Consider the following 19880-nt stretch of genomic DNA (forward strand, 5'->3'; position numbering starts at 1 on the left):
CTCTAAGAGTGACACAGTCGGCTTCATCTTGGTATCTTCCTAAGTGTCCATCATGGCATCTTGTACAAACATGAAATCAACCAAAGTTGGTCAAATCAAATTGATGAACTGTGTAAAATGCATTCATATTAAAGACGTTGAACTGTGAAGTCTACTTTTTGGAAATAGCTACTTATTTGTATTAAGTAGTCGTTTTATAAGACCTCAAATACTTCTTTTACATGGATAATTGGTCACATTTTTTGGAAGGGGGATGATGGGGATTGATGTGCCATCATGTCCAGCTAATTGGTAACAAAATAATTTAGCCAAGCTGGATGTGGTGGCCGATGAAACAGGAGGATTATAGGTTTGAGGACAGCCTCAGCAATTCAGCAAAACTCTCATTCTTATGCTTTTAATTCCCTTTTTCAAAACCAAGGAACCTGACTCAGCATTACTGACATATTTACTCATTGACTCATTCCTAAGTATAAAGTAGATTCTGAGGCTGGATGTGGTGGCACAAGCCTCTAATCCCAACACTTGGGAGGCTGAAACAAGGAGGATGGAAATGGCAATAACAGCCTCCGCAACGTAGCAAGATTTTCAGTAGCCTAGGAAGACACGGTTTCAAAACAAAAAATAAAAGACGGGGGTATAACTCAGAGGTCCAATGCCTCTGGGAGGTGTAGCTCAAAGGTAGAGTGCCCCAGTACCCCACACACACACACACACACACACACACACACACTTCTCATATCTTGATATCTAATCTGTGAGTTACAAAACTACCCAATAAAGTACAAATTTCTTGGCAGTTATATTTGTCTTCAAAATGAGAATTTTATTGCCGAAGTAGTCTGTTCAACAGTTGTGCTAAGTATTTTTCATGCTTTTTGTGGTTATGTTATCCATTTGAAAAAGAAGGATGCTTATTTATTCTTATTTATATTTCACTTTAATAGTTTTGCCTACCATTGATTTAACTATATATTTGGTGTGTAACTACCAACATACCTCCAAAACCCAAAGTTATCAGAAAAGGTGAACTCACAGACATCCTCCTTTCCCATCGACTCCCCCTCACTCATCAATGTATAGATAACCTGGCACCTGAGTCTCTGGTTTATTCTCCCTATGTAGGACAAATGCATATTCTATGAAGCACAGATACACACTCTTTTGTTCCTCCTCAATTATATCTTGGAACAAATGGGGCATTCTATATTTATTTATCCTTCCATGTCACAGCTCTTTTACTTAACAGTACTGAAGTTCACTCCATATTATAGCACTCTGGCTCATTATAGCTACTTATTATTCTAATGTGTGGAAGTTCCATAGTTTCTTTACTTATTTCAATCTCTTTAAGTATCAGGGAAGTTAGCTTTTCAAAAGTGGTGTGTATTGAAGATTTTTCTCCTGGTATTTTATTTGCATATGACTTTCCTTCTAGTTTTTGCTATGCAAAAGCCTCTCTCTCTCTCTCTCTCTCTCTCTCTCTCTCTCTCTCTCTCTGTCTGTCTCGCTCTCGCGCTCTCTGTCAAATTAAATGGCTCTTCTTCTCTGGGAGAAGCTGTTCCTTTCAAAGTGAAAGGGAGTAAGTCAGGCAGGCATCTTGAGCTTTGTGAAGCTTATAGGTAGGCATTCAATGGAAAAGTTTGCCAAATATCTTATGTGATTTTTTTCAACACTGAGGATTGAACCCAGGACCTTGTACATGCCAGGCAAGTGCTCTACCACTGAGCTCCATCCCTAACCCTTTTTATTTTATTTTGAGACAGAATCTCCCTAAGTTGCCCAAGCTGGCCTCAAACTTAGAATCCTCCTGTCTCGGCCTCTTCAGTAGCTGGAATTACAAGTATGCACTACCATACCTGGCCCTTGTGTTTTTAAGTGTAAATTGGTAGAAGTAGAAATGAGAGAGAGACCACCAAAAGGTCATCAGGACAGGAAGAATGAAATCCTCAGAGAACCTTATCTACACAAAGGGCGTGAGGAGGAGGAGGCAGGGCTGGCGTTGAAGGTTGAATCTGAGTAAGGAGTCCCAAGGCTGGAGTCACAAGGAAGCCCTTGAGTGTTGCATACGAACTTCTAAGTAGAGACAGGCTTCTAAGTAGAAAGGAGGAGACCGCAGGGGCATCGGCAGGTGAAGGCAGGGCAAACGCGAAGGATGACCTACACATTACTGGAGCAGGGAGCCCTAAAAGAACCAGAGAGTCCCAACGGCCCCACGCAAGGCCACACTTGGCATCATGTCTTCTTCAGCTTCCTGGCCCCACACAGGCACCCGGTCGCCAAGCGCAGCAGCTTCCCACAAAGCCACACGGCTCCCAGAGTGACCCCCAGCAGGAACAGGATGACATCCAGCAGGTACTGTTCATGCCACGGCTGCTGGAAGGCATAGGGCTTGAGGTGCGCCGCACCCCCAGTCTGGAGGATGTGGTTGATCCACCCCACAACCCGCTGGGCAGGGGGCAAGGGGTGGGAGTGCCAGATGACACTGGCAGCCTCCACCGCAGACTTGAACCTGTTGGCAGAGGAAGAGGCGTTGCTGATGGCGTCTCACCGGACTTAGAGTCAGTCTCACTCCCTCTCTCTCTCTCTCTCTCTCTCTCTCTCTCTCTCTCTCTCTCTCACACACACACACACACACACACACACACACACACACGCACGCACACACACGCACACACACTTTTCTACTCCATGCCCATACGTAGTTAATTTCAAAGAAAATTTGTGATAGGTCCTTGCCACTATCTCCCTGGGTCCCCTTGAAAATTTCAATAGGAAACCCACACAAATATGAGTACTTAATCCTAAAAAAAAGCTAAACTATGAAAAAAGTTGACTAAGTCTATAAGGACCAGTTCCTATCTCAAGGAGGCTTATGACGTACCTTAGGAAAATTATATATGATGTGATTTTACATACAGTTGGAGCACTCACTTGGTGCCAATCTCTAGACTAGGTTGCAAATGTTTCCTTGGGAAGTGCCAGACCCAGGACAAGGCCTGTACTCTCCTGCACATCAGTGTCTTGTGGCCCAGGCCCCTGGGCTGCAACCTGCGTATGTGCACAACACACTTAGCATCCTGTGCTTGATTTTATTCTCTGCTGTCACCGCCTTGAAGTTCTTGAGATTTACACCAAGAGTCCTCATGTTTTCATGCTCCACCAAATTATATAAATGCTTCTGATAGTGCACAGTATTAGGGTCCAGCATGGGCTGAACCTTCAAAGGGGCCAGTTGGTTACCACCATTTAGGAATAGTTCTCTGATGATCGAATAAAAGATATAAACCAAATCTTGAGAAAATGAGCATCTCATGACACATAAAATTGCAAATGTATACAAATGTCCTGGAACTTAACAATTTTTCTAAGAACCTGTATCTATGTGGTTGTTTTTAGTCATCCTACAAGATCTGTCTCAGTGTCTCCAATGTGCAAGGCAAGAGGTGCACCTCGGAGGTCTGCCTCAGGTCTGTACTCTTAACACTCACTATCCAGTTCTTCTGAGTTGTCAGAGAGGAAGCACTATTTCTCCCATCCTATGACAGCACTGTGCTTCATGAGCAGCTATCTACCTTGAGCCTCTGTCATCGCCTCACTTCTGAAATTCATTAACCAATTGCTTCGTGGCAGGGCCTGTGCTAAGCATTGGGAACAAAACAGAAAACAACAGACACAGACTGCTGTCCTCAGGGAGCTTGCTCTTGACTCCCTAATGAGGAAACAAAAAAAAAAAAATGTAAAAACGAGCAAGTGGAGTATGGGGTGGGCAGGAGAGGAGTCTTCTAGGTGGGTTCTCTTGGAAGGTGACCCACACAGCACCCTTAGTCGTGGGCCTGCTTTGGGCCTAGGTGACCTCATCCCCCAGAGAGCCTCATACCTCTTGTCTTCTAGGACTTGTTTCATCTTAAAGACCAATGTCTCTGCCTTGAGATCCTTCAAGGAAAGAGAGACACCGAACTTTCTGGCTTCTACCCGGACCATGTTTTCAGGCTGGTCACCAAAGAGAGGAATTCCCACGATAGGTACGCCGTGACGGATGGTCTCCATTAAGCTATTCATCCCACCATGTGTAACAAAAAGACGGATTCTAGGGTGCGCTGTTACAAATACAAAAAAAAAGGGTGAACCATTTCAGGATGAAGTTTCAGAACACCAGGTATACCAGGAAGAGCATAACAAACTACCAAGGGGATCTATATTGTAAACAATGACTCTGCTTGGGGTACATCCGAGGGTGTACACTCCAAAATATTCCAGGCCTTGCCTCTGTAGAGAAACTCTTAGCCATAACCCAGCTAAGATGCAGAACCCAAAGTATTCTGCAGAGTAATGATATAAGCATATGCTTCTTTTCCTATCATCCATCCATCTTCTCTGTCTCTCGGTGCCTCTCTTGGCTTTACTCATGCCTATGCGTCCTCTGTCTTTCCCACCTATATCTATCTGGAGCTCTTCTACCCACTGCCAACTAATTTTTTTCTTCTTTTAATTCCTGTCCAATTCATCGACATCGCAACTCATATGTTACTTAAAAAGCTTATCCTGGTTGTATTGTGTCCTCAGTTATATGAGACGCAATGTTGAAAGCAAAGACTGATCCCTACATCTCTAGTCCTGTCCTTCCAACCCAACATTATTTACATCTAACTAAAATGATTTTTTTTTGTGGTATTGGGATTCCTGGCAACCCTTCTACCTCCGGGCTACACTCCCAGACTTATTTTATACTTTTTTTTTTAAATTTGGAAACAGAGTTTCTTAAGCCAGCGTGGCTGGCTTTGAACCTGTGCGATCCTCCTGTCTCCACCTCCCAAGCGCGGGGTTTACAAGCAGGCGCCACCATGCCCAGCTACAATGATTATTTTTAATGAAGAGTAATATCTCAGCCTGTGTCACCCAAATGCAATGGACATCAGAATATCCTGTCTCTTTTTTGAAGTCTTGGCAATCACAAGCCTCATTCCAGAATTGAAGAAACACATTTGCCCAGGTGGGACCAGGTGATTCTCCCCAAGTGAGTCGTTCAGGTTATTCTGAGCTATAATCTCGGTTCTGAGCCTTCGCTCTAATCAGTGGCTATGGCAGAAGCTGTGTTCAAGAAGCAGCACTGGGTGCACAGAAATCTATTGCCAGGGAAGGGAGTGCCCCAGCACCAAATAACTCCATGGCCCAAAGAACCAGCTTTAAGTTTGCTAAGGTTGGCACACTGGTATTCACAGCTTGCTTTGGGTTTTGAGTGACTTTGTTCAAGACCAAATGCAATAGGGTGAAAGGGTATCACCTCTGGCTGCAGACATTAGGGCCATGATAGAAGAACATAAAGGGAAGATGGCTGTTTCAGCAACCGACCTCACTGGAGGTATTGCCTGCTCCCCCAAGAACTCCAGTGCACTGCACCTTTCTCCTGTCCTCTGAGCCTTATTTTTACCTATCACTAGCTCCATTTTTTTTTTTTTTGTAGTGAGGATTGAACTTAGGGGTGCTATATCTCTGAGCTCCATGCCCAGCCCTTTTTTTAAATTATTATTTTGAAACAGAGTCTTACTAGGTTGCTGAAGCTGGCCTCAAACCTGTAATTCTCCTATCTCAGATTCCTGAGTATTGGGATTACAGGCCTGTGCCACCACATCTGGCTCACCTAACTCCTTATGCTTCTGGAATTGACCAGCTAAATAAAGGCCAGAGCCTTCATGAGTCCCAAAGATGTGTGAATAAAAGAGAAACGGACTTGAGCAGCTCTTACCCAGGAGGTCATTCTGAGGTAGCCAGTCCATGATTTTCACATTTGAAGACAAGGCGACATCTTTGGGCCAGATTGAACGCGTACACTTCCATATCACCCCTTGGGGCAGTTGGGCAAAGGCCTTGTTCATCTCCTTGAGGTCTTTCTGGGTCTGGTACCTGCTCAGCATGGAGCCCAGGACCACAAGGACAAAACCAGAGTCCCCAAATTTGGCAATGAAGTCCTCCAAGTCCTGGAGAGAGATAACACAAGAAAGGAGGTGACATGCTTTCCTGTCAGTACCTTGTGCTCACTGTCTTGAAACTCTTTTCATGGACCCTGGTTCACTTCAGTGTGCTCTGCACCGTCCTCATGGCCCACTGGGTTGGTGGGGACAGCTTTCTTCTTTGAAACCCTGACCCCACTATCAGGGCTGGAATTCATTCTAGGTACAGGGTACCAAGGTCATCTGGGAGCTTTCCAAGGCCAGGGCAGAGGTGGCAGTATCTGAAAGAGTTCCAGTGGTGGTCAGAGTCTGGCAGTAGGAGGGGGACTTCTGGAGCCAGGGATGGAGAAGCTGGCAGAGTATCTGTACTGTAAGAAGAAATGGAGGCACCGGGCGTGGTGGCGCACGCTTGTAATCCCTGCGCTTGGGAGGTGGAGACAGGAGGATCGCGCAGGTTCAGAGCCAGCCGTGCTGGCTTAAGAGACCCTGTTTCCAAATAAAAAGTATAAAATAGGTCTGGGAGTGTAGCCCGGAGGTAGAAGGGCTTCCAGGAACCCCAGTACCACCAAAAAAAAAAAAAAAAGAAGAAATGGAGATGCATTATGTAACACAAAGCATATTTTGCTCCAATATTTCAAGGAAGTCTCAGTCACTGTTCTTTGTACTTTATTCTCTACCTCAGTGTACAGAGTACCTTTGGACTTAATTCTCTACCACATTGTAACCATGTGTGGATTCCCCCACATGACTGAAAATTATGACCACATAGGAAGTTTCTTTTTTAAGCAACAATACCTATTCCCAACAGCAGGTCTGGGAATAACTTCCTGTCTTGCAGGCAGTTCTTTAGGAAGGTTTTGATGTAATGTTTTAATCTTGGCTTTAACACAGGCTAATCAATTCTCACTTTCAAATCTCTTTAGACCCTGATTCTCTCTGTTCTTTGATGGTTCCCTCCCAACCCCCCATCCCATTAGATTGCTCATCTCCTCATTCCATTCAGCCCAGCATACCACTCTTATTTACCATTCCAAAGCCCCACTTTGAAAGAACCTTGTCACCCTTAAGTCACAAAAATATAAGACCATTACGTAAAAGTTGGAAAATGCAGAAAATTAGTAATTTTTAAACCATTTATTATCATATAGCCATTACGACCCTTATTCCAACTAATATCTTCATAATAATCCCATGTCTTTGCTTTATTGCCAGACCCTGCCTATCCTCCTGCCAGCGAAGGCCTCTGCTGACCTCACCTGGCCTTACTGATGTGATTGGACCTTCCACCCCTGGCCTTGGAAAGCTCCCAGATGACCTTGGTACCCTGTACCTAGAATGAATTCCAGCCCTGATAGTGGGGTCAGGGTTTCAAAGAAGAAAGCTGTCCCCACCAACCCAGTGGGCCATGAGATCAGTGCAGAGCACACTGAGATGAACCAGGGTCCATGAAAATAGTTTCAAGACAGTGAGCACAAGGTACTGACGGGAAAGCATGTCACCTCCTTCCCTTTGTTATCTCTCTTCAGGACTTGAAGGACTTCATTGCCAAGTATGGGGACTCTGGTTTTGTCCTCGTGGTCCTGGGCTCCATGGTGATCAGGTACCAGACCCAGAAAAACCTCAAGGAGATGAACAAGGCCTTTCTCAACTGCCCCAGGGTTGATATGGAAGTATACACGTTCTATCTGGCCCAAAGATGTTGCCTTGTCTTCAACTAGAGTCACTCAGAGTACCCCGCTTCCTGGCCATCTTCCTCCTGAGATGGTAATTAAATGGCTAAGCAAAAAAAAATGCTGAAGAGACAGAGCATTGACTAGAAAACAGAATGTCCTGTTGAAACATTCGGGGAAATTAAGAAAAACATGTTCAAATATAGACCCTTGTGCAAGGACAGCTGCCCAGGAGTGACACAGTAACCAATCCCTGGTGAACAGCTGAACCTAAAGGTCCTCTAGGCCAATCATAGTAAAGGTCAAGATAGTTGCCCAATCAACAGAGGGTCTTTGTATAAAAAGGTATAAAAATAAAGGCTAAAGTGTGCTTAGGGCTTCCGTTCAGGACCACTGTGTTGGCTGTGTTGGGCACCCAGGCTTAAACTTGAATAAAGGCTCTCTGCTTTTTGTATATGGTGACGATCTCCTTGGTGGACTTTCTGGGACAAAGGAACCGGGCATAACACTCCCATGTCCTCACACTGGGCCCCTGCTCTCTGCATCTGGGGGCCTTCCTTTCTAGGCCCACTTCTAAACACTTCTGCCCCTGACACAAAGCTCAACTGCCCATGGATCATTCCCCAATTCCTCCTGCTCACTCAATGCAAGGTCAGTGGACAAAGGGTAGACATTTTGGTGTCTGGAAGACCCAGAACAAATCCATCCCTTGAGCAGAATGGCACTGTGAAAGTCCTCAACATCACCTGAGCATCATGCCCCCTTTATCAAAATAGAGATAATCACAACCCCCTACAGGTGGCGGGATACTTTACTAGCTAACTTCAGTAACCTGGCAACCCAGTGCTTGTAGGCAACAGGCAGCCAACTAATCTTAATTCTCCCCACTTTCATTCTATTTTAATTTTAGTATTGGAGATTGAACCCAGATACAGTCTACCTTCAAACTATACCCCAGCCCTTTTTATTTTTTATTTTGAAACAGATTTTCACTAAGTGCTGAGGCTGGCATCAAACTTACAATCCTCCTGCAAGGCTAGCCTCAAACCTGCGATTCTCCCAAGTATTGGGATTATAGGCATCCCCCACCGTGCCTGGCTCCCATTTTTAAAACTTGAGTGGCAGGGGTTCTGTATTCAGGCTGTGCCTGCAAACAACCTGGGCAGCTTCAACAGCTCACAATGGCTGGGGTTTACACCAAGCAGAGGGGAAGGCTGACAGAGCCAGGGCTCTGCAGGCAGGGGGCGCTGGAGATAAAAGTTGCAGTTGCTGCTGTGGGTCCCACACAGCTCTGCCCTGGTTCCATCCAGGCTCACTGTGTCTGTGTCATTGTAACTCATCTTCTTAGCAATCATTGCATAGAATGGGAACTCACCGTGTATTTATTGCACACAAATCACAGAAAATGCAAATGAAGAGCAGAGCATAGTGGTACATGCCTGTAGTTCTAGCTACTGAGGAGGAGGCTGAGGCAGGAGGATCATGAGCCTAGGAGTTACAAGACAGCCTGGACGCCTAGGAGTTACAAGACAGCCTGGACAGCATTATGAGATGCTGTCTCAAAAAACATATCTATGTTATATACATACATAAAACAAAACAAGGATATCAACTTTAATTAAGAAGATTATTCCACCAAGACTAGGCTGAGAAAAAGAGTCCAGCTGGGCATGCCTGTGTGTGATCCCAGGACTTGAGAAGTTGAGACAAGAGGATTGCAGGCTCAAGGCCTGCCTTGGTAAGGACCTTACCAAGGTCCTCCGCAATTTAGTGATATCAGGGTCTCACTAAACAGGTCCAAAATAAAAAATAAAATAGGGTTAGAGTATAGCTCAAAGGTAGAACACCCCCGGATTCAATCCTCAGTACCCCCCCAAAAAAGAGAGAGAGAGGAGCCCATAGTATACTACATAAGGAGGCCCCCAATCTTAAGGTCAAGCAAGGTCTAGCACTGTATTTACACAACCCTGAAAATGAGAACTTCCTTAAAAAGCACACCTCAGGTGCCTCCCTTGTCTTGCCTTAGTTCAGTCTCAAGGACCCTCTGGCAGGTGTCAGCCATCAACTATGCACTGAAGGCCCTGGAATGAGAGCCAGACTGAGAGCTAAAGTTGTACGTACCTGCGGTATTGGCTTCGTAGGCCTGGACAGTAGGCCTCCAACATAAACAGTGTTGGGAAGCAGGGGCCGAGCGAATTCAAAGGCAAAGTCTGTGTTAACAAACCACAGCTCTGCTTTCCGTAGAAGATGAGCCAAAACTGGCCTAGAGCCTTCTGGGAAATGCTCCTTGATGATGTTGTCATACTTAGACTCTATTTTCCATTTTCTCATGAGGAAAATAAAGAATTCCAGAAAATTCTTTACTCTGCTCCAGAAATTCATGTGATCAGTCAGCAAAGACTGGAATACTGGAACATAAGACAGGGGGCTTGGGAGTCCAATGTCTACAGTACCAAACGTGGAAAAAAGAAAGGACACAAATGGTTTCCCAAGCTTCTCAGAAATCAGGAAAGGACAGTAGTCAAAAATTTCAACTACTACCAGGTCGAAGTGTTCATTCCTTAAGGAGTCTAGAATATCTTTTCTGTTCAGCAAATGACTGCATTGAAATGCCAGTAGTTCAATTATCTTTAAGAAGCCTTCAAAACTTACTCTGTAAGAAATAAAATGGATAATAAATACTCATGGGAGGTAATGTATTTCCAATCTATTAAAGAATCTGAGGATACAGAGAAGAAAGTAGCCCAGGGAAGCAACAGCATGTCTCACAGCCAGGACCCCCGTCCAGCAGTTTCTGCTCATTAGTATGTTTCCCCTCTCCTCTAACCCAAATCCCATGCCCGCCATCGATACCAGCTCCATGTTCTGCTCTGGAGCCATCACTGACTATAGCAGGTCTCAGTGTTCCAAGTCTCCTCCATCAATTATGTGACACTGTGCTCTCTTGACCCACATTTACATAGTGACTATTTATTTATTTACTTATTAACTTATTCATTTATTTATTTACTTATTTTGGTGCTGGGGATTGAACTCAAAGACATCCTATCTTCAAACCACACCTCCAGCCCTATTTTATTTTATTTTTTTTATTTTGAAACAGAGTCTCACTAAGTTCCTGAGGCCAGCCTCGAACCTGCCATCCTCCTGTTTCAACCTAAGTGTTGAGACTACAGGTGTGCACCGCTGTGCCTGGTATATAAAGACTTTTTATGAGTAACATTTTGTTTACCCACCCACAGTGTGTAAGTACATTGATGATAGAATCCATTGATATAGGTGATACAGGTAGGTGTGTGTGTGTGTGTGTGTGTGTGTGTGTGTGTGTGTGTGTGTGTGTGTGTATTCCAGGCAAGGGTCCTGTCACTGAAATACATCCCCAGCCCTTTATGGTTTTTACTTTTTAGACAGGGTCTTGCTCATTTTCCCAGGCTGTTTGAAGCTTGTAATTCTGCTTTCTCAGCCTCTTGAGTAGCTGAGATTATAGATATATACTACTATATCTAGTTATAGGCTATTGTGGGGGGGGGGCAGGTGAGGTACTAGTGATTAAACCCAGGGGCATTCTACCTCTGAGCTATAACCTCAGCCATATTTTATTTTGTGGTTTTGGGGATTGAACCCAGAGAAGTCCTAACTCTGAGCTACACTCCAGCCCTATTTTATTTTTTTTTTTATTTTGAAACAGGGTCTCACAAAATTATCATGCACTGGCCTTAAACTTGTGATCCTCCTGTCTCAGCCTCCCAAGCACTGGGATTACAAGCATGTGCCACCACAGCTGGCAACAGCCTCATTTTATTTTTAACTTTGAGACAGGTTCTTGCTAAATTACCATATACTGCCCTTAAATCTGAGATCCTCTTGTCTCAACTTGCCAAGTGCTAGGATTACAGATGTACACCAACCACCATGCCCAGTACCATAAACTATTTTTATATCACTATCTTTACATACAAGAGATAACTTTATCCAAGGGACTCTTTCGTCATATTAAAATCTCAAATTTTAACTGAAAGTGATAAATGCACCTTTCTATGTCTAGAAATTAAGCAATAAGGGTAAAAAAGAAATCCTGGTTTTAAAAATACTATTAGCCTTTTTGCTTTAGTGCAGTCTCGGATAATTGGTGAATAGAGTGTCAGAGCTTTACAATGCCTAATGAAGACTGCCTGTGCAGTTATTCCAGGGACTGTTCTTGCAATACTTTTCCATCACTGACAACACAGAACAAGATTCTTTATTACAGCATGCTGGGGGAAGAGATGAGGAAGCCCAGCCAACACTAGTAACATGTGCTCCAGACTGCAAGGGCCTGCTAGTAGCATGGAGCATGGAAAGAACCAATACCCTGGCACACCTGTCACCTGTCCACCGCAACACCATTGCTCTCCAGTTAGAGAAGGCACTGAGACTGAGAACTCCTGGCGTGCAGATCTCTGCCTGATCTTTAGGATCGATTTCTAGTCACACAATGGAAGTGACTAGCTAACTGATTCCCCTGTTATGTCTTTTTAATGACTTCATATAACAAAGGACTGGTTGCCAAATATTTTTGGATTATTTAAATAATGCAGTAAAAAATTCCTAAAATATAGTTCACTGATCATATTTCAAATCAAGTTAATAGGTTAAAAGATTTCAAGAATATACCATTGCCTATGATTTTTCTTAAAAGATTTTGAGCTAGGGGAGAGGAAAGAAGGCATCCACTTGAAATATATAACTAACCATGCAAGGTGATACAGGCTAAGTGTCAAATGTGTGGGTTAGGTCAGATGTAACCTTAGATCACATATTATTTTCCATCTTGAGGGAGCAAGAAGGCTTTACTGGAAAATCCAGATCTGAGTACTACTCTGACTAACTGAATAGAATGCTGGAGGTAAGAAGAGGCCACTGTAATCAAGCAAGCCAGGCACTGATATGCAGTTTTCCTCTTTTAGGTCCAAGATGGAGTTGTGCCTTCCTTTCCAGTCTAGACAAAGCAAAAGGACTCACTGTCATGTCTCATTGTGTGCCAGGTTGATTGCTTTTAAAAAATACTTGAAATGGCCAGACATTAAACTTCTGCAAAATGCATGTTCCTAAGTTTTATGACTATATGTAAGGAAAAGGGAGGGAAAGTGGGTGGGTAAAGGTGGCTTTGATTTCCCTAAACAATGAAATCCTGAGAGATCTAGGTATTGGGAGATTGTAGACCAAGATTGTAGATGACTTGCTACAGGGACGTCCCTGAAGGAACAACTAACTGCCCATTTTCTTTAGAAATGTGTCATGAATATAGTATAAGAAGCACAATGTAGAGTAAGAAAGAATTTCCAAGGATTGTCCTGGATATCTGGTGTGTGATACTCATCTCCTCCACCTGCCACTATCTGTCCATCCATCCACCCATCCATTCACCCATCCATCCACCCATCCATCCATCCATCCATCCATCTATCCATCCATCCTTTCCTGTTTTCCTCACTCCAAGTATTCATACACTCAGCCATTTGTTGGTCTGCCTAAAATAGTGATTCTCAAGCTCAATAAATAAAAGTAAGTTACCATTGCCAAACTATGGAACCAGCCAAGATGTCCATCAACAGATGACTGGATTACAAAACTATGGGATATGTACACAATGGAATTCTACTCAGCCATAAAGAAAGACATAATTACAAAGAAATGGATGGAATTGGAGAACATTATGCTAAGTGAGATTAGTCAGTCACAAAAAAATATAAAATCGTATACTCTCCCTAAAAGCAGAAGCTAGGAGAAAATGGGTCATATGGAGAACTCTAGGCGAAGAAGGAGATACTATATAAATGAGCAAATAAGGCGACCTAACTTAGAGGATGGGAGGGGAAAAGAGGGAAATTCTCTAATGCACATGATGTACATTGACAAACATATCATTGTCAATCACTAAACCAAATATGAGGAGGGAGGGGGATGGAATGGAGCATGAATTGGGTGAGGGCTAATTGGGTGATGTGTGCATGTATGCCTTCACCATCTTGTACCCCATTAAGATGTATGACTACAATGCACCAATAAAAAATTTAAAAAATAAATTTAATTTAATTTTTTAAAATAAAAAAGTAAGTTATCTACCTGCCATTCAAAACATTTCCCATATAGTAATCAAAATGTTTTTTAAATTCATTTTGATAATCTTCAGGTGGAAGCCAGTTGATAACTTGATATGATTTTTCTTCCTCTTTAAAACCTAAGAAAACATCAATAGTTTTGAAAAGATTAAATATGCCACACAACACAGTAACATTAGTATAAAATATAAAATTTTTTATCTTCCAATGATTTGTATTTGTTACAGCATTAAAAAATATTTATCTTGTTCTGCTGTTTTTTAATTGATCCAATCTTATGCACTGATAACATTTCTTAATACTCTTATGGTTCAATTTTTTTTTCAATTTAAGGTTATGGAAGCTTCTAATTAAAGGTATAGCTATATGTCCCATTTTAGAGGCAGGAAAATAAAGGCTTAGTTTAAGATGGCTTTTAAGGTTACACACATAGAAAGTGGCAGAGTTTGTACTTATAATTTTATTTGTGATGGTAATTATGCAACATACAAGGTTCGAAGTGATACAGTCATATATGCATACATCACTTGGTGTGCTTCCTTGAGGTCCCACCCCATCCTCCTTCCTCCCTCCACACACGTTAGTGAGATTATTAATGATACCTTCATATAAGCACAGCATTATGTGGTCCATCTCCTCCTTCAAACCTTTTCCCCTCCCACAATTCTACTCATCTAAAACTCTGACATATAGTTTGTATTTTAATACAGATCTGTTGCTTCTAGAGTTTCTACTTTTTCTGTTTTAGGAAAAAAACTCGTTTTTATTATTTAAAGTAATACATACAAATGGATTCTTATTCATTCATTCAAGTTGTACTAAAAGTTAAGACAGTAGTCTCTGGTATCTGTCCTTCCCATTGAGGCCCCTCCTCAGTTACCTATGAGTAATAAACTTGACTCTCTGCGCATTCTGAATAGACTTCAGTATGCAAACATTTGTTAGGGGTTTGCAGCCTTCCAATCCTTTCTCAAATTCCATGGGAACTGCCAAACTAATCTTTACTCTAAAATGTTCATTTAATTTTAAATTTTAATTTAGTTACAATTTTAAAATACAAAACAATTACATTAAAAATGATTTTACAACAATTACTTAATCAGATCTTCAGTCGGGACAGCTGCAAAGGGACCTAAATAATATTCAGCGAAGAATATGGAAACTGATCTAAAAGTGACTTAAAGGGCTTTAAGCAAGAACTCCAGAAGCTATTTGTACATGAGTGTTCACAGCAGCATTATTCACAATAGCCAAAAGGTAGAAGCAACTCATGCACACATATGGATACTCTGAATAATAACAAAAATTTGAGTTCACCTTTAAGATTTTATACTATTTTCCAAAATTGTGTTCCTCAAAGGTTCCTACTCCTGTGACTGTTCACAGATGAAAGCCTGAGCAGCACTTCCATCTTGTGCAATACAGAATACAAAGTCCAGGTCCACTCAGCTCCTGGATTAACCTGTCCTGTGACCTTAAATAACTCTTTTGAGGTCCTTGGATGTTCTGCTTTATGAACTTCATTTCACCTAAAGTGTTTCAACTTGAGGACTTAATGAAAAACTTCAGGCATCACTACACCCAAACTCATGGGCAGCTGTGTTTTTGTTGTTTGGTTTCATTTAGTTGTGTGTGTGTGTGTGTGTGTGTGTGTGTGTGTGTGTGCGCGCGCGCGTGTGTGTGTGTGTGTGTGTGTGTGTGTGTGTGGTACTGGATATGAAACCCAGGGGCATTCTATCTCTGAGCTACACCCCCAGCCCTATTTTTTTTTAATTCTCTATTTTGAAACAGGGAAACAGGGTCTCACTAAGTTATGGAGGGCTTCCCTAAGTAGCGGAAGGCTGTCTGCGAACTGTGATCCTCCTGTCTCAGTTTCTCAAGTACTGGGATTACAAACATGTGCCACCACACCCAGCCTTCATGGTTTTTTTTTTTTTTTTAATATCACCTCAATGGTAGAATCTTATCTTAGTTGCATAAAGAAGGGGCTTCCTAATAAAGCTTTCTTAAATGTCAGATGTCAGAAAAGAAAACAGTAACCTATGATATATAAAAAGAAAAGTCATCTTTACACATAAAAAATGTTGAATATGGCTGAATATTTCTGTTGAGCATATTCAAGCCCTATTATAAAGAAACATCTATCAAAACAATCTGTAATGTGTAGAGGGTTGCATGGAATGGATGGAAACACAGGTAAAGGAACCAAATATAAGTGTGTGGAACCTGAAAAGCTTTCTAACACTTTTTATGTACACACAACACATACACACACACACACACACACACACACACACACACACACACACACAGAATTTTCATCTTTTCAGTCCAATTGGATTTTTAAAATTCATTTTGCTAAGTTTTTTTTAATGCAAAAGGCACTTTACACACTGCCTAGAATTAAAAAAAAAAAAGAATTAATGAGAAACGATACCTGACATCAAAGAATTCCCTCCCTGGTGAAACATAGTGACATTATGGCCATGGTCTTGAAGAATCTGAGTCACTCGGTCCATCAATAGGTAATGGCTTCCACCTAGGAACAATGCACAAGTTCACTTTTTAAATAACGACAGTAGAGGATCTAAAGTTGGTAAAAGGAAGGGTAGGAAAAAGAGGAGAAGATAGCCAGAAAAAGAAGAGCTTCAGTCTCTCCACCTCCCTCTGAACAATGCAGCCCACTCACCCAGAACCTGGCTCCCCAAACCCCTAACTGTGGCAATTCTCCATCGAAGATCCCCTCTTGTGACGAATGGTCTCCATATCAGTGTGAGGTGCTTCTCTGAGCCTAGGACTTAGATTTCTCATCGTGAGGTGCATGCTGCATTTTAACCAGGGCCTCATGGAAATGCCATGTTCTAAAGATACCAATGGTCCCGCACGGTGGTGCACACCTGTAATCCCAGTGCTCAAGGGACTGAGACAGGAGGATCACAGGTTTGAAACCAGACTCAGCAATTTAGCAGAACACTGAGCAAGTGAGCAAGACCCTGTTTCAAATTAAAAAAAAAAAAAAATTAAAAGGGCCGGGAGTGTAGCTCAGAAGTAGAATGACCTAGGTTCAGTCTCCAGTAACACACACACACACACACACACACACACACACACACACACACACCCTGCTGTGGGTCTGTGCCTGGTATGAATGAGAATTCTCCATCTTGGAATAACCTTATGCTGATATATTCTGCTCTCTCATCTGCTAATATTCTATATGAGCCAAAAGTAAAGAAAATAAAACCAAAGCCACAAAATACAGAGATAACACGGACCCATAAATCCTTCCTTCAGATCCTGCCAACGCAAGGGTGAAGGGAGTTGGCATCCAACAAGATTCAAATTACCTGATCCTCTTGTTGCGGGAATAGGTTGGGGGGAAATGTGCGTGGTGTGTGCGTGGGGAGAAGTAATTCCCCCACCACCACCACACACACATTTCCCCCCAACCTATTCCCGCAACATATTTGGGGCCCACCTTGGAGTGCTGAGAACCCAGCTGAGAGGGAAAAGGGTGTGGTTTTAGTGTCCTGTCTGGGCGAAGGTCATCCCCCCTCTCCCAGAGCTGTGCACTTAAACCGTTTTATCCTAGCTTTTAGGACATGCATGGAATCTCATCTTAAGACAGAGAAGTGTACGGTGCTCAGAAGGTCATCCTCCTGTCCCTGCACCCTGTGTAAGTGGGCGCCTAGAGGGTGGCCTCATTTCCCACACTTTGCTGCCCACCAGGAGGGTATTAAATGGGAAGAGGCTTTGCCACCCTTTCCCCTTGCCCATATTCCCCTGTCCGATAGAGCTGCGTGGCCTGTTCTCTGTCCGGATGAAATTTCCTGTCCTAAAGTCATTGGTCCAGCTGTGGACGTCCAGCTGTCCCGTTCATGGAGAAGTACGGGGCAGTACCTTCCACCAAAAAGCCGGAATGTATATGGAGATTTAGCCCCCTTACTCCTGTTCCACTTCCCGCGCTTTCACAGTGCCCCCTTTTCCGAATGGGGTGTCTATGTTTTTACCTACATTTACTTTACTCTTCCAAGGCCTACAAATCCCCAAGCCGGCCAGCGGCTGGGCATTGCCTTTCTTTGAGCTGCCTCCTCGGAGGGCTTTTTCCATGCAAATTGAGCTTTCCCTGCCTGTTGAATGTCAAACAATTCCTGCTGAGTGCGGCCTTACCTAGCAGACTTGCCTGACTGGAACTTTTTCCTCTTTTTGACCTCTTGCAAAAGCTTAACCCTTCATATTTTGAAATTTAGAACTATTACACGTGGCTCCAGTTGCCAATGGCAATGCTACCTAGATGCCGTCTTTAAAAACAAACGCGCTAGCTTATCTTCCTAGAATCTGTTTCAAACTACAGAAAAAAAAAAAAAAAACTACCATTCACTAGCTTGAGTCTCCTGTTTGGAGAGCTTTCTCAAGGTGGGCCATGGGCATTTTAGATTTAACTCTGTATAGGGATTTTAACAGTGTCCCATCATCATCAGCCCTAATCCGCTCTCCAAATCCCCCCTGGTGAGAACACCTCAATGTCCTCATTGTCCTGAAATACCTTCCCCAACCCTGCCTTGGCTCCAAATTCTGTTTCAGAACATCTACAGAGCTGTCCCCGGGAACACCTGTCCCTGGTCTCTTGGATGCACTCACCACAGTTTCTACTGGACAATACTGTGACACCACCAGCCCCCTCTAGAAATTTAGGAAGAGCCTCGGGGCGCCCCGCAGCGCCCTGGCAGCCCAGGGTCTCGAACTTCTGGCCCCAGCCTCATGCGATGGGGGACTGCGTCCTGAGCAGGAAGAGCCAGAAAGCATGCTTATGGTGTCTCCACTTCAGCGGCAGAGACCCCTCCCTGCCCCACAACTGGGTCCACTGGGTCCCCCTAACCCCGGACACCCTCTGATTGGGCGCAGTTTGCCTAAGCTCCGGGAGGAGGCGCGGGTATCCAAAATGCAGGGTCTCTGCAGGTTCTGGCCAGGCACTCACCTAGCGTAGAGATAGTCAGAATTTTGGCGGCTTCCGAGAGCAGAATCCCTGGGAGAAGGACGTGCACCAGAAGAAGCATTCGCAGCCCGGGCATGCTCGCTCCTGTAGACGCCTAGTCCTGGGATGCGCTCGGGCTCCGGGGACTCTGCGCGCTGCGGGAAAGACAGGGGGCAGGGGACCCGTCGGCCGTCGTTCCTGCGTGTCCCCTCTCGCGCTTCTTCCTCCTTTATCTTGGTGCTGATTCTGTCCTCACCCTTCCAACCCAAGGGCAGTCGGTAGAACTGGCTGTTGGCTTAATTTTTAATTTAGCTCTAGCTAACTAATACTGCCCTCCCTGCCTGGAAATGTTTGTGAACCCTGAAGGGTAGAGACCTTAATAAATCACGACCGTGACAGCTCCACCCTCAAAAGGTTAGTCTTTATGATGCTTCCCCAGGACCTGCTTAAAATCTCAAGCGGAAAACCTCCCAGGAAAGGAAATCCCCAGGAGCTGAACTCTGTCTCCGAGGGCTTTTATTCGAATGATAATGCTCAGCAGAGGTGTTGATGTCATCACTCTGGAAATCCAGGTCTTCGCCTGCAGGGCGGAGGCGCTAAAGCTGATACCTGTTGTGAGAACAGTTTCTGATTCTGCACCTTGTAATGTTAGCGCTAGGCAGACAAGGACCGCCAAGCCCAGAAGCCACCCTGGCTCTCTATCCTCAAGCCAAGACTGGCTGCAGGAAAGCCTCTAGAACAGATGGAGGAATCCTAAGTGGATGTCATGCCCACAAGCGAAGTGTGCTGTTCAGTTTGTACTATCTACTGCCTTCTCTCTTTGGGTTTGTTTTTCCTTTCATTTAACTTAAAGCCTTGCCTTTGTAAACATCTGTGATTCCACTATGCCTGTTGTTAGGAGGAAGAGGGCAGAGGGTGAGACTGGTATACTGGCCATCATTCAGTCCACCTATGATTCGGGCGTGGTGGCGCACGCTTGTAATTCCTGCACTTGGGAGGCGGAGACAGGAGGATCTCGCAGGTTCGAAGCCAGCCACGGTGGCATAAGAGACCCAGTTTCCAAAAATAAAATAGGTCTGGGAGTGTAGGCCAGAGGTAGAAGGGCTTCCAGGAACCCCAGTACCACCACCAAATAAAATAAAATAAAGGATTTGTTATCAAGCTCCAGATTTAACAATATCTA

General features: G+C 43.7%; 1 protein-coding gene across 1 annotated transcript; it reads right to left on the minus strand.

The window, feature by feature from the left end:
- Window positions 1–2235: 2235 nt before the first annotated feature.
- On the minus strand, window positions 2236–18794 carry LOC308266256 (UDP-glucuronosyltransferase 3A2-like; the record flags this gene model as incomplete). Its single annotated transcript, XM_080700360.1, has 7 exons — window positions 2236–2512; window positions 3881–4100; window positions 5747–5978; window positions 9743–10274; window positions 13727–13841; window positions 16160–16261; window positions 18701–18794. 7 exons carry the CDS (start codon window positions 18792–18794, stop codon window positions 2236–2238), a joined length of 1572 nt encoding a protein of 523 aa, XP_080556486.1.
- Between the last annotated feature and the right edge of the window lie 1086 nt (window positions 18795–19880).

This window comes from Muscardinus avellanarius, assembly GCF_963383645.1.
Source record: "Muscardinus avellanarius genome assembly, chromosome: 1".
Classification (NCBI taxonomy): domain Eukaryota; kingdom Metazoa; phylum Chordata; class Mammalia; order Rodentia; family Gliridae; genus Muscardinus; species Muscardinus avellanarius.